At 38.5% G+C, this 15,171-nt stretch overlaps 1 protein-coding gene across 3 annotated transcripts in view; it reads left to right on the forward strand.

The window, feature by feature from the left end:
• The window catches only part of LOC141754265 (CUB and sushi domain-containing protein 1), a 467,652-nt gene that overhangs the window by 445,943 nt on the left and 6,538 nt on the right, over window positions 1-15,171 (forward strand). For all 3 annotated transcript variants that reach the window (XM_074613208.1, XM_074613217.1, XM_074613228.1), the window contains 11 exons: window positions 1,952-2,125; window positions 2,243-2,309; window positions 3,026-3,132; window positions 5,086-5,159; window positions 6,613-6,724; window positions 6,924-7,103; window positions 7,617-7,679; window positions 8,204-8,365; window positions 10,290-10,402; window positions 11,980-12,067; window positions 12,320-12,446. In XM_074613208.1, coding sequence (XP_074469309.1) covers window positions 1,952-2,125; window positions 2,243-2,309; window positions 3,026-3,132; window positions 5,086-5,159; window positions 6,613-6,724; window positions 6,924-7,103; window positions 7,617-7,679; window positions 8,204-8,365; window positions 10,290-10,402; window positions 11,980-12,067; window positions 12,320-12,446 — 1,267 coding nt within the window. The remainder of the gene's footprint in view (window positions 1-1,951; window positions 2,126-2,242; window positions 2,310-3,025; window positions 3,133-5,085; window positions 5,160-6,612; window positions 6,725-6,923; window positions 7,104-7,616; window positions 7,680-8,203; window positions 8,366-10,289; window positions 10,403-11,979; window positions 12,068-12,319; window positions 12,447-15,171) is intronic.

Consider the following 15,171-nt stretch of genomic DNA (forward strand, 5'->3'; position numbering starts at 1 on the left):
TGCAGATGGTTATCATTATCTTAGGGAGTTAGGCACACGCACACTCAGGCACACACACGCACACTGATGTTGATCAGGGTGTTATGGATTTATACGCACAGACGTCTATGCTCATACAACACACTTTAATGTATGAGCAGAACACGCCCACAGGTGCATGCAACCGTGCACACAGTGGGTTTCTTAAAATCTTGCAAAGCTGGTGTAACTTTATTACGCATAAACAATATGTTTTCATCACAGTCTCCATTCTCTGTAAATAACAGATGTTTTTTTTAATGCATATTAATCGATTTGAACCCCATTTGATATCAACATTGGTTATGTACACCAGCAGTTATGAAATTTTCGAAGTAGCTGTAGGTTTGTATGAATCATTGGCATTACATAAATACTGTAGCAAGCCCACGTAGTGAGTCTCAAGTATTAATATGTATTTCTTCCTAAAATCCCCAATGTAGGACAGCGTTTCAAAAGCAGAAGGTTGATGGAAAAGTTGTGTTGTGAATAATGTTGCCAGCATTTCATTTAGCAGACTTGAGGAAAACAATATCACAGTTCTCAATTTTTCAATTCAGTTCAAAGTGGCTTTATTGGCATGAAAGTTTCCAAAACACAATGTTGCCATGAAAGCCATGAAAATACAAAAATACACAATAATGTTAATATGAATATTGACACAAGATTAACACAATAATGGTGAATTCACTCCCAATCACCAGAGTGGAAGTAGAAATGCCATCACAGACAATGCAAAGCCCCAAATGCCCTTTCAGAAACTCGCAGTCCATATGGTGAGTGGACATGGTGTGTTTTTTGGTTAAGCAACTTAAATCTGGTGACCTTGGTCATCTCCTGCTTTAAGACAGTAAATGTCCATATGGTGAGCACGGCTGTCTATTGCTTTTGCTGTTCTTTGTTTTCACTTGATGTCATGCCTCCCATCTGTAACCATTTTGTAATATACTATTGGGAGTCCCTTGTAGGAAGCACTTTTTATGCCTTCGCGCCGGTGACAGCCTTGATTGGAGGCATTATGTTTACGGGTTGTCCGTCCGTCTGTACGATTCTCGTGAACGCGATATATCAGACAGGAACGCCTGGGGGGAATTTCTTTAAAATTGGTACAAACATCCACCTGGACTCAAGGATGAACTGATTAAATTTTGGTGGTCAAAGGTGAAGGGCACTGTGACCTCACAAACGCACAACCACGCTTTTTCGGCCATAACTTAAATGTTCTCTATAACGATACAACTATTGTTCAATATAAAGTTATATAGAAGTAATGTCTACTTGAGCAGAGAATTAAATCAATCTCCCTCTGTGTGTGTTGTAATACGAGTTTCTCTGTGCTTTGTTGACATAGCCGGGCCGGCCGCGTGTACTTTTAGTGCATGTTAGTGCATTTAAACATTCCCCACTGGCTAGCTCACAGCTGCCGCTCTGCACTGCTCTCATACTCATAAAAGTTTATTGGATTAGGATTACAGACTCCACCTTTAAATAGGCCTATCTCTTATTATCATTAAAAAATTTAAATTAAAATGACGGGTAATAATAGATTATGACGGCACCACTGCTGCTCGCTACAGTGCAAGAGCAGTGTCAGTGTACATCCAATATACTGGATATTACGTACTGTAGAAGCTAAGGCAAAACAGATGGAATTAAATCCAATAGAAATGCACCTTCAGTCACAGCTAACAGCTGTATTTGGAAACCGAGCACCTGGTGGAGAGAACATGCAAATACTACAAACACACACACACACACACACACACACACGCGCGTGCGCACAGGAAGGACTTGAGCAGAGCTTCCAACACAGGACCTTCATGCTCATGAGGCAGCAGTTTAAATTGAACCACCATGTTGTCCTTTGAGCTGTGTTAATGTACATTATATGATATCTTCAGTAGGTGATCTTTTACATCTGTGTGTGTTTCAGTGATCCAATGTGGACCCCCTCCTCAAGTACACCATGGGAAAGTGGAAGGAACCGACCATTCATGGGCCTCGAGTGTTAGCTACAGCTGTTTCCACGGTTACCAGTTGTCCACTCCTGCTGTGTTAACCTGCGAGGGGAACGGGACGTGGACAGGAGACGTCCCACAGTGTTTGCGTAAGTTCGCTGGCCTTCGCTACCTATAATCTATAACTGATGCACGTCACTGTTTCCCTTTCAGTGATGTTAGCAAACAAAGAAGAAGTCCTAACTGTATCTGTTTTCTCATTTTAGCTGTCCTGTGTGGCGATCCAGGCTCTCCTGGAGGTGGATTCAGAGAGGGGAACATCTTTTCTTACAGGTCAGTGGTTACATATAGCAATCACAGACTTACACAGACACTGTTTTTCATGTTTATTTATGATTTGTTTGTATTAACAACAGAAAGGACACCTGTACTTCATTAAAATTATAGTACAAATTTGTGGCGGCCTGTGGCTGAATTTTTGTCACTGCAGCAACGTCCTGTGGATGATATGGCTTGGTCACTCAAACAGGATAGTGGCATTTGCTGTTGTAAACTAAAATTGATGCATAAAGATGCTGTTGATAATAGCTTAAGACTTGCTGCATGTGCGTCACAATAAATGTGTTTTAATATAAAGGATGTACTCTGTTTTTACTGTGAAACCACCTGGGGAAGTGTTGTTGTTCACCCAAGGTTATCAAATGTTGACTCGATAAAGTGTATCTAAAAAAATGTTTCAAGGCATTTTTTGGCCCCTGTGTCTGTGTGTCAGTTTGAAACATTGCAAGGACAAATTAGATTTTGGTTTGTGAGCAAAAACAAGAAAAACATGAAGGCCAAAGCTCTAGTGGTAGACAAAGAGAGAGGAAGATAAAGAGCAGAAACGTCGTACATATCACAACCTAACCTGTCCTATGTACGTCAAACTACACTTAAATAATAAAGTAGAAACACTGAAGCTGTAATTTATTATTGCCTGTCACTTCTTTTTCACATGTTTTTTGTTATTTTTTGTGTGTGTGATTCAATATATTTGTTTTCCTATACAGGTCAGAAGTCAGGTTCTACTGCCATACCCCCACCTTGCTGGTAGGCTCTGCATCCAGAGTCTGTCAAGCTGATGGGATGTGGAGTGGCCAACAACCAGCCTGTATAGGTAATTAAAAGACCACCACAAGAAATTGTAACTTTTGCCCTCAAACATACTGCAAGTGTATGGGTCAGTTTTTAACAAGCCTCCAGGAAGAGTGCCGGGTTTTGAAGAATCATTTTCTTAGTGGCCAAACGGTGGTACTACAATTTCCGTGTGCGTCACGTGATGCCATTGGGCCCAAAAATACTTTTTCCCAGAGACTTGCATTGGGAAAGAGCCGTCTGTAATTCAGCGGATACATTTTTTTGATATAAATCAACCTCCCAGAACAAACACTTAAAAAGCCCTTATTTAAATCATACGTTTTTAAAATGCTGTAATAGCCGAGTTATGTTCGTGCTGCTGTTCATGTGAATGACTTGACCGAGGCCTGACCAAGGACTGGGAGGCAGAGTTAAAGGGAACGCTACTGTGCCTGCTCTATGTTCCCCATAATGCGTAAGATTGCCGGAAGATCTGGGTACTTTTATCACTTGGCAGTCGAGCTATTTTGGCTTCATGAGCCACTGAGCAACTCTCATAAGAAATGAACGGGAGCCCGCCTACAATGCTGTATCCAGTTCTCTTTATACATCCGTGATTTTCAAAATGTTAACGGTATACTTCCATGATGATGGTTAGCTTTAGACTTAAGCTGTATATTATACCACATTAACTTTTTATAAGAAGTGTCACACTGTGGTGTGATGTTACAATATGTTGCATCTCTAAGCTTTAAAAATACTCTGCCTTGAATTAAGTTGTTTTTTCAAAGCATAAAGCTTTTTTGTGCTCATTTCTGAAGGAAGTAGTGAATAACATAATCATCAACCTTACACCCCTCTGCATCACACACAGAAAAATCTGCATATATTGACAACATGTTTATGTAAATATTTGAAATATTACATATTATGCTCTTTCTATAATTGCGAGAAACAGACATTTTGTTTACTGCAAAAGAAAACATGTCATGAAGTTATGAATAAAATTGTGTGAAATCAAATTATTGTAAACAAGATTGTGGGGCTTACTTGTACTCACTCTTATACACATTTTAGCATTAGTATTCCTGTGCATAGAGCTGAAGATACTATCTAATCAATAGATGAAGTTTATAGTTTTGATGCCAGCATTTGATTTCTATAAAGATTTTTATCTCGGAAAGCAGCCCTTCATTTTTTGAAGTGAAATTTAGGTTTTTGAAAGCATGAAGCTCGTTTTGGAACAAGTTGTGGAATCACAAGGGAGAAGCTGAGTTATTGTGTAAGAGCTGACATAGAAAGCAGCTTTGTAGCAACACTGCAGCCATCACAGACTTTCGGCCATGTTCCTCTGCTGTAAATATCTGTCATACAGTGCATTACTATAAAAGCTATCCATACTGTATTCTGACCAGTATTGAATTTCTTCTTCTTCCTTTTTCTTTCATAATAATGCTGCTGTATGATGTATTTTTTTTTCCTACGCATTATTTTAAGTACTAGAAGCTCTAGCTGGGGTGGAAAGTAACCAAGAACATTTACTCTGTTATTCAACGGTATTGCATTTTTGCAGTAGTAATAGATTACTTCAGTAACTTCATATCTTTACTCAACTACATTTCAAAGGGAAGTATTTTCTTTTCGACTTTAGTACATTTATCTGACTCATGTACCTTCAGGTTACTTTGCAGTTGAATGTTTTACTCACAAAACATACTGTATGCTAAGTTCCTAGAATATGATGTATTGTGATACTGCTGAGGCTCTGAATACTTTTGCGATGACTTAATACAAGTAGCTGCACTCTTAGTGGAATGAGAGTAAAAGTTGATGATATTATACACTGTAGCTGAAAGTCTTTGATGAGAACACCGGTAAGCTTACATTGAAATATCAAAATGCGTTTTTTGACTTGGAAAATGATTATAAAAAAAGGGAGTGCATATTATAATGCTCAATGTTTATCTGTGTGTGTGTGTGTGTGTGTGTATAGACCCAGCCTTCAACAACTGTCGTGACCCAGGAACTCCAGCCTATGGTATCCCGGTCATGGGGCAGGGCTTTCAGGTGAGAAATCAAGTATACAGTTGACTGTATACTTGGTAAAACAACTGTATAATCCTTCAAATTACATTAAATTTAAACTTGTCCAAAAAGACAAATTTAGAGATACTGATGATGTCCATTTTGTGCATTTTGATAAAAAAAGATCATTGAATTAAATTTAAACTTGCAGTTGCAGTTGGTAAGTAGGTTAAGTTTATACGCTTAAAATCTAAACTTGATGAAGAGCCGTTAAATAAAGTAAAAATGAGTATACCATGTCAAAAAATAGCAGCGGGGTTCTACCACTTTTAAGTGATCTGAGGATGCGCCAAGGCAAGTACAAAATAAGTTGCAATAATGTAAGCATAACTAAATTAATGAATATTAAACTCAATCTGAGAGGTTTGCAAAGTTCCTCAGTTGCAAAACAAGGGACAATCAAACACTTTTCTTATTTTATTTTATTTAATCTTTATTTAATCAGGTAGTCTCATTGAGATTAAGATCTTTTTTCTAAGAACGACTTGAGAAGAAGAAACTTTCACAAGAACACAATCAGCAAAACAGAAACAACTACACAATAAGAAAATAATTAAAAACAAGAATTGTAAAAAAAAAAAAAACATCAGATAATACAGCTTTAAAATATCCCAGGGGAATGCAAAACTCTAGTTTGAGGACAGTTTGCAGTTCATGCCATTTAAAAGGTGCATATAGTACCTGAAACTAGTTCTACCAACATTAGTGTGTATAGGGATATCTAAGGTTAAGTAGTTACTGGATTGTGTACTGTAGTTACTAGATTTAAATTAGAGAAGAGATGTGAGATAGTTTGGAAGCTTCAACTTGAAATGGCTATTTCTTTGTAAATGTAAGGAGGTCCATCCAACCCCGTGATACACAGAACAATGAGTCAGAAATTTGTCATTTGTGATAAAGGGTAATGCATTATAATACAGACATGACGGTTGGCTGCACAATAGTTTTACAGTTGGAAGAAGACAGACATCCTTTAATTATATACAAGAAGACGTTTTTTGTTGTTTTTTTGACACGCAGGTCAAAAGTAAAGGTCTGGTAAAAACGGCACCCAGATTTCTAAAGTTAGAATTTACGGATGACAAAAAGCAGCAATGTTTTCTCTCGTCTTAGAAACCAGACTGTCTGTTGATGGAATATATTGGTCTTAATGGAATTTAAGCAAACATGCAAATCCTTCAATTTGGCGAGGTATAATTGGATATTATCCAGATATCATATTTCCCCTGACATCTCTTCAAAGAGAGGAGGGGGTTACCACCCACATTATACAGGACTAACAATATTACATCCACTAAAAGAGACAAACTGATAAAAGCAGGTATTTGTTTGTTGTTTCATGTTTTGTTAGATTTACGGCTTTAATGCTGAGTGTGGCAGGTCTTAAGAAGCTGCGGATAAAGAGGAGTTGTTATTGTGCTTTTACATCATTTAGGTTGGCAGTAAGGTTTCCTTCAAGTGCCGCAAAAACTATCACATCCTTGGTTCGACCACAAGAACGTGCCTAGAAAACCTAACCTGGAGTGGGACTCAACCCGAGTGCATAGGTAAGGAATAACTATATCTGTGTACTAATAGTATTTGTCCTTATCATAGTGTGTGTTAAATCATCTGTTTTGTTGTTACTGATGAGTTTTTTGTTGCTGTTTATGCTGCATTTTACTCGCACATACTTATTTTAGTTTCATGGAGAAGAACGCAATGTCGGTGTAAACTCTGTTTATTTCCCTCTTCCCTGTCACTCAGCCCATTCATGCAGACAGCCAGAGACCCCCAGTAATGTTGATGTTCGATCTATGGATCTCCCTACCTTGGGATATACGCTGATCTACACCTGTCAAGACGGTTTCTATCTGGCCGGGGGATCAGAGCACCGAACCTGCAAAACCGATGGGAGATGGTCGGGTAAACCACCGCTCTGTAAAGGTATTCAGATCCTATCTTTAAAATGCACTGCTTGTATTAAATGGGCTGATGTCGAGCCTAGAATCATAACTGCATGTCATAATCCCATATGGTTTAAGATAAATACAGATTATCACCCTGATATTATTGCTATGCTCTCGTAAATCAGCCTCAGGCGTACCATGAATGCTGGGGTGATGTTGTTTTGTTTTTTAAATCACATACTCATGGCCCTATCTAGCCTCAAAGAGAAGCAGCGGATGGCTGTGAATACTGTGATGAATGACAACAACACAATCAGGTTTATAACCAGACAGGAAATAGACTGCCAGTTGGTTCCTTTTTCTCTGTGGAGCCCCAGAACTGACAAATGGCAATGTAATGGGCTACTAGATTAGAATTTTCTACATTAATACTTATCACATTTTCTCAGTTCTGTCATCTAATCACAACCCTATATTTATCAAATATTGTGTCAATAAAGCTTTACCATCAAGTGAGCTAAACTAAACTTTATGCTGTTTTATGTTTCAGTTGGAGTGAAAGTCAATCCCAAAAGCAGAGGAGAGTCAGATATCCAGAAGAACAAGATTCGAGGTATGAAGAATAAACAACAACACATATTTTAGTACTTAAACCACAGGTGTACTGTAAACTGTATATATTTATTGCACTTACATGTTTCCTTGGTATGCTGTTTTTAAAATACTGTTCATCATACTGTTTTTTAATAAATAGGATTATTTCCCAGAGAGGAATGGCTATTGTGGTAGGAGGTTGTATCGAGTGTTGACTACGAGGGTCTTCTGTCTCAGCAAGCAGCCTCATTTCAGATTTATAAGATGAAGGCTCAGACAAAGTAAATAAATCATAGAAAACATTCAGGTGCAATACCATGTAATACCATGTAAGTTTGAAGTAGGATCTTATAATCAATATATGCATTTAGAGGGAGCCAGTGAAGAGAGACGAACACCAGAGAAAAAGACCAAAGTCTTTTGCGAGAATACTGAAGCTGCTGAGTTTTGAATAAGTCATATTTCCAAGTGTTCGAAGAGTTGTTGTTTTTTTAAACAAGCTTTGCATTTCTTCTTGTTTTTGTTTCTGTGTCTCCATTACAGTTCCAGTGGATGTGTTCTCTCCAAACTCTGAGTGGAGCGGTTTTTACGAATATCTAGGAAAAAGACAGGCCACCACATTTACAGTCACTGGGTTCAACGCTACCAGCGGCAGAGTTAACGTCACCTTACTGGAAACCAGCGGAGTGTCAATCAGACTGTCAGGTAAAAAACAAGGAAAAATATTATTTAGAGTCAATCTAATGAAAATAACATATACCTGTCTAACTGCAATGGAGCATTGTAACACCACCATGAGTGAGGTAAAACAAAAAAGAGCAATCACATTCCAGATGTTGAAGACATTAAATGCAGTGTAAATAACACTAGCAGAAGCTCTACTGTAGGTGTAAATACACAGCAGACTGGTAAAGATCCAGCTTTCATTCACACTTATTAGCAAAGTTTCACTGATATCTGAAATTGGCATGATTCCCTTTGTTGCACCTAAGTTCATTCACATTTTTATAAACATTCACAGTCTACAAGGCAGAAAAAAATGGTTTTGTGTAAGAGCATTAATCTGTTAAATAATATAACATGCAGGGCCACTGGTTGGAATTATGAACCATCCCTCTACACCAATGCATCTGCAGAATCACCACACCAGTCTGTAGGGCCACATTATTACTGTACCTGAGCAACATAACCTCCCAGAGCAGCACTTTTGTGTACATGATGTATATTTTATTCAAATGTACTGCAGATATACAGAGTATATTGTATGAAAATAGCTTACCAAAACAGGTAAAGCTGCATCCTTGAGTGAAAACTACCCCCAAAATAGTTGTGTTTAAGCAACTGAGAAAAAGTGTCTGACACTCATGTATGTTTTGACATTTCAAAATGACATTTCACAATCAATAGTTCAGCTTGATGCCGGGGTCATGAAAGATTTTCTGCAGGTAGGAGGCAAGGGCTCTCAACGTATAAAATGATTTCATTCTGAATCTGTGATATTTCTCTTACATGGACTTGTCATATCGAACAGCAACAGTTTTCTGTGTTGGAACTATAGTTAACCAAGTAGAGACATGTAGCTGAAGGGTAAATGTCACTTTCTCCCCAGCAATGTGTCAAGTGCTTGGTGAAGGAAATAGAGTATGATAATTCAAAATGTCAAGTTGTCTCCTTTCTCTGTTTGCCAGTCAACCTGTCTGTCTGTTTGCCTACCACCCTGTCTGTCTATCTGTCTTTCTGTTTGTCAACCTCCTGCCAAGTGCCAACACGAATTAGAAGTTAAAGGGTAACTTCAGTATTTTTCAATCTGGACCCTATTTCCCTGTGTTTTTGTGTCTAAGTGACTAATGGGGACAACAGTTTTTTAAATTGGGCCAGCATTTAGGATTAACAGCTGCAAACGAGATGTGAGGGCAAGTGAGCAGCGCACAAGTAACGCTACGTTCACTAAAAGTGTTGTTTTTGCCACTGACAGGCTCAGATTGTTATTATAAATGTCTGACAACATTATAGAAAGGACCCCACAGAGAGATAAAATGTTTTTCTGACCATTCGCTTGATCCGGTCAGTTTACTATTGTGCCACTCGAGGAGAAGTCTCGTGAAATCTTAATATCCGTAAACTCTGGCTCAAATAAATACAGGCGGCCATCGAATTCAAAGACCTCATCCACATTGTCGAAATCAGCTAAATATTCAGCCATAACATTGTAAATCTTTTAGATAACACTAAGCTACTACGCTTTCTGTACTCCGGCTGGCACTTGCGTTTCTTTTGTTGTCTTCCGGCTACAAGTCACCTCGCCAGATTTCAGAATGAGACTTCTCCTTCAGCGAGACTCTTTCCATAATGTCAGACACTTATAATAACAATCAGAACCTGTCATGGCAAAAACAAGCACTTTTAGTGGACGTTAATGACGGTGCCAGCTTGCCCCAATAGCACCATATTGCAGCCTGTGAGCAGCTGCCGTCTACAGAGTTATCCCTCATAAAAATAGGGTCCAGGTTGAAAAATACTAAAGTTACCCTTTAAGTTGCTGTTATTTTAAATCAAACTAGATAAAGACACAAATCCCATTCTTTTTACCTCCAAAACAATTTCTTTCTATATGTATATATTCATCCAGGTACCTACAAGTCAGAGGAAAACCAGCTGCTGTTGAAGGTCTACCAGGTGAAGGGGCCGACAGAGCATTACTACAGCAAGTTTAAAAACGACAACTGGGCTATGGATGGATACGTAAGACAAATTTCCTCTCGTTTTTCTATATCATTATTTTAAAATGAATGTTATTTTTACACATGTCTTTATCAATAATCATAATCAACATCACTGCCCTACTCTGTAACAATAATGTAGCAGCATCCACACCACATCACATCACTCACCCAACACCCACTACAACGCTGGACTGGGTCTTGTGAAAGAGCTGTATTTAAATTCCAGACAAAACCTCAATCACATTATGCAAAACTGATTTGAAATACAATAAACGCTGATTAGCATCTTTTCAAATAGAGAAATGATGCAGTTTTACCGAGAAGGTTTTGTTGCAAGGTTGCGTTTTTGTGGGAGGTTGCAAGGCATCCCGCAGAGACTCCAGAACGTTACTGGCCTGACCAATAAATCGTCCTAGAACATAACTCTCCATAAAACAACACATTTGAGGTTCAGATATTTTGAATTTATTGCACATTTGCTCTTTGTATTCATAATTTATCTTTGATGTGTATAAATAATGTTTTCTTTAGACTGTTAATGTATTCAATCAGCTACTTTACATTTGAAATTTATTATTCTGTAATAATAATAAATGTAATATTGGACTTCTGAGGATCATATCTACAATTGGGTAATGGATTAAAAATCTGATCCTGTTTGACTCGCTGACGGAGGAGAGAGAGAGTGTGGTGGAGGAACCGAGTGGGGAGATTGTAAAAGACAGTAGCAGGCAGAGATGAAAGAAAGAAGGAAGGAAGGAAGGAAGGAAAGAAATAGGCACAACCAATTTTATCATGTTGCGAATGACAGAAAGAGCGAGGGAAGAGAAGAGTCAGGCTGGTCATGGCTGAGTTGGGATTCCTGAAAAACAATCGTTTTACAGTTAGAAGATGAAATTTCGATTGCCGATTTGTGGGTAAAGCATTGCTGCTCCGGTCTCCAAACGAGAAGGTGGAGAGGGGAAAATATCAGGGAGGGTAAGGCCAAAGTACAGGAGATGGAGAAATACTATGAAACCTTGCACTCAAATGTATATGGCATAATATAAAATACCAAAAAGAACTGTTTAGTTTGAGTTTGCCAAATGAACATACTGTATGTCACACTACTTTGAATACTTTTAATACATTGAACTGTTTAAAAAAAAACACATTAGTTTTCATGAAATGACATTTGCTGGCTAAGAAGTATTCAATGTAGTCAACTGTACAGGAAGGTAATTACATATTCACGTGCTTTAACATATGCTTAAAATAGTGTCACCCTACACCCACACCTGTCTCATACATCCATATGTGTGATCCATAAGCTACTACTTTAGACTGTCATTACAAATTCCTTCCTGGGAAACGTCGTGCTGGGGTTTTGGTTGACAGAGTTGAAGACCTTCCATCATGCTCTACTTTCTTTGTCAAACTTTGTACCTCCATCACATAATCCTTTAATGCTGAAAGAAGTACAGTATCTCCCACTGTCTGATCAAAGAGCTCATATTAAACCGTACAAACTTAGGAATGTGAACGAATGTCTGAATGGACAGTGTATAACTTATAAAATCAAACTACGATCTGAACACTGAATGTTTTGTCTTTCAGGTGACCGCAGAATCAGACCAGAAGACTTTTGTCTACCAGGGGCATATTCACAGTAAAGACTTTGGCAAGTTCCATCTGACGAGGCAAGGTAGGTTTATCTGTAACGTCAGCACCAATAACAACCACAACAAACAACGCAACCTTGATCTTCCTATTGAAAGTGGGACTAAAGTATTCAGTCAAATTGAAGAAATGTTTTTGTTAGTGTGATGGAAAATACATTTCATTTCAGACTGAGTAAACATGAGAAACAAGTATACAGACTAATAATTCCTCTATTACACAAAAGGATGTTTGTGTGTCCGTGCATATGTGGGTTCATCTGTGTCTGTTTCCCCAGGCCCTGTAACCATGGCGATGGACCCATCCAACCCCTACACCAACAGCAGCTCTGTGGCAGCGGCCATATTAGTTCCTTTCTTTGCACTCATTCTGTCTGGGTTCGCCTTCTACCTCTACAAGCACAGGTAAGCTATCATACTGTTTATCTTCAATGTAAATCCTTCAGAGTAAAAACAGACAATCAGCAGACTAGATCACAAAACAGCTGTTTGCCCTGTTGACCTATAAGAGGTTCATTATGCAGATGTGACTTCATGATTTTCAGTGCATTTGAATGGTCTTCCATAATTCAGTCATTCATTTCACACGTTTCCGTGAAACTCTCTAACTTATTTTAAATGTGTCTTTGGGCTTCTCTAAAGAAAGTCTCATCACTGTATGTCTGCCTTTTGGTAAATGTTCCTCTCATTGTGAGGGACTGGCACCAAAACGTCAGCCTGTATTTATCAAGCTTCTCAAAGTAAGAAATCAGTCCTAATACATTTTCCGTTGCACATATTTTGTCCAACTTTTAATCTTCGGAGTTAAACATTTTATCAGCTTTATTAATCTTGGCAAGTCATCCTCCGTTTTCAGGATTAAGGAGAGATGCAGAACTGTTCTAGCTGGTCAGGAGCTTACAGTAGGTGGCAGCTGAATTGAAAAACAATAAATGTCTTAAGGATTTAAATGCTTTCGGATTTATTTTGTCAGGGGTGTAATGCCCTATTCACAAAACTCCATAAAAAAGTTCTTGTAATTTACACTTAATTGGAAATGCATCTATAGCGGTGGTGCTTTACAAATGTGATGGCATTTATTCAGACTTAAAGTATCAATTAAAGGAAAACCATCAGTAACTGTTCAAAACGTACTAAATAACTCCTCTAAGTCCTACTCTGAAGGAAAGGTCAAACTTACAGCACAATTCCTTGGAGTGATTCTGAGATGCTTGATAAATATGAGTACTGATGCACAGTTTAATGTTGTAGACAGCAGACATTTTTCTATCTGTTGAAATGAGGTCAGGTGGTTTTGTTACGCAAATTTTATATAGTCTTACACAAACGTGTGACCCTTTTGACCTTTCCTTCCACAAAGCAAATCATACCTTCTGTATTTTGAGACACAGGGCTCTAGTTTAATGAAGGTGCAAATACAGGGGCACATGCCTTTAGACGTTTTCTTTTGTTTTTTTTCTTCTGGGTGACCCGAGGTGCAAGCGCAGCCCTGCTGCAGCACAGACAAGTTGGCAGGATACATTGTCAGCAGTTACAGGTGCATTACACCCCCCAGCCGTGACACATTGGCAGTTTCCATACAGGCCAGGAGCAAAACTGTTATGCTGAGAGTTGTTCAAAGTCTTAAAAAATTTAGTCTGTTAAAAGGGGACCTATTATGCTTTTGTTCTTTCTCCCCTTGTGTTTATTGTTATATAGTTTTTGGTGCATGTCTGCAAAGTTACAAAGCTCATAGTCCACGTCAAAGGGAGTTACTCACCCCCACAGAAACACTGATCCTGAACTACCCGAAACGCCTTGTTTGAAGTCCTGCCTTTTCTTCTGTTACATGGTGATGTCACCAAGTAACACACTTTGCCTAGTGGCTAGTTTGGCACTCCCTAAAACAAAGCTAGCTAGAGCTGAAGCGGACTCCGAAAAGTTAGGTTCGGTTAAAGTAATCACAGCAGACTGGGCTTTTCGGGAGGGCGGGGGCTCAAACAGAGCGTTTCATTCAGAGGGTAAAAAGAGGTGCTGCAGCACAGCCGGTATGAGAAAAAATTAGCTTTTTTTTAACATTAAAGCACGTAAACATGTTCTAGTAGAAACCCAAAATACAAGTATGCACCTGAAAATATGCATAATAGGTCCTCTTTAATCCAGTGCTTGACTGGATGTGCACCTCCCATAAAGATCACCTTTACATGACAGCAACTTTAAAAGGGAAGGCCTTTATACATCCCTACAAGCAATTGCGGAGGACATTATTATTAAGCATCACCCAATAATCCAACCCAAATCTTCCTCAATGACATTAAAAAATGATGTACTGATGTGAATTTAGATGCGTATGAGATGAAGTACAGTAAGAGTATTACCAAAGAGGTGCAAGCTGTCAAGTAATTTACTTGGGAACCTTCCAAATTGGCAGTCCACCTGCATTTGTGCCTTTGCCAAATTTGCACCAACATCAAAATAGAGCCTGTGTAGTAAAGAGAGTAATTATGTTTTTCCTTGAAAACCTCATTCATTTGTGAGTCACGTCCAAACTGAGTAGAGGTGGCTGCTGTTGGATACACTCGGTATCTTCAAACACTATTGAAACACATGGAGTCGACCAGATACGTTTTTTGGAAGGAGAGGCAGGTTTACAGAATTTTTCAGACATAATTAGAGCTTTAAAACTCCAAGCGTACCATGAAGATTAAATCTGATTGACCTTAGCTATGTCCCTAAAAAGACTTACAATGCCTTAAAATGCCAGATAATTCACAACTATATTGAGGGTAAAATGTCATCATTAATGTTTCCTATCTAAGAGTCTACATCTAAAGGATGTTCTGACTTCTGCACTTCATCACTCAAAGCTTTACATCTAACAATCATCATTATTACACGTTAATCCTTTGGCTTTTCATTTATGGTAGTTGTATGCTACAGTATTCTATCTGCAGTGAAACTTTTTGATGTTATTGAGGAAACATAGACTGTAATGCATTGTTAGCAAGTTAGTAATGTGCTTTTCTGTGTGCTTACTAGTTAGTATAGTAAATCCTGTGAATGCTAAGATGATGACTGCTGTGTAGGGCCATGCAGACGTACACTGTACAGTTAGCGTAGTATACCAATAGCTACTAACACTACCATTACC

This window comes from Sebastes fasciatus, chromosome 2, assembly GCF_043250625.1.
Source record: "Sebastes fasciatus isolate fSebFas1 chromosome 2, fSebFas1.pri, whole genome shotgun sequence".
Lineage (NCBI taxonomy): Eukaryota > Metazoa > Chordata > Actinopteri > Perciformes > Sebastidae > Sebastes > Sebastes fasciatus.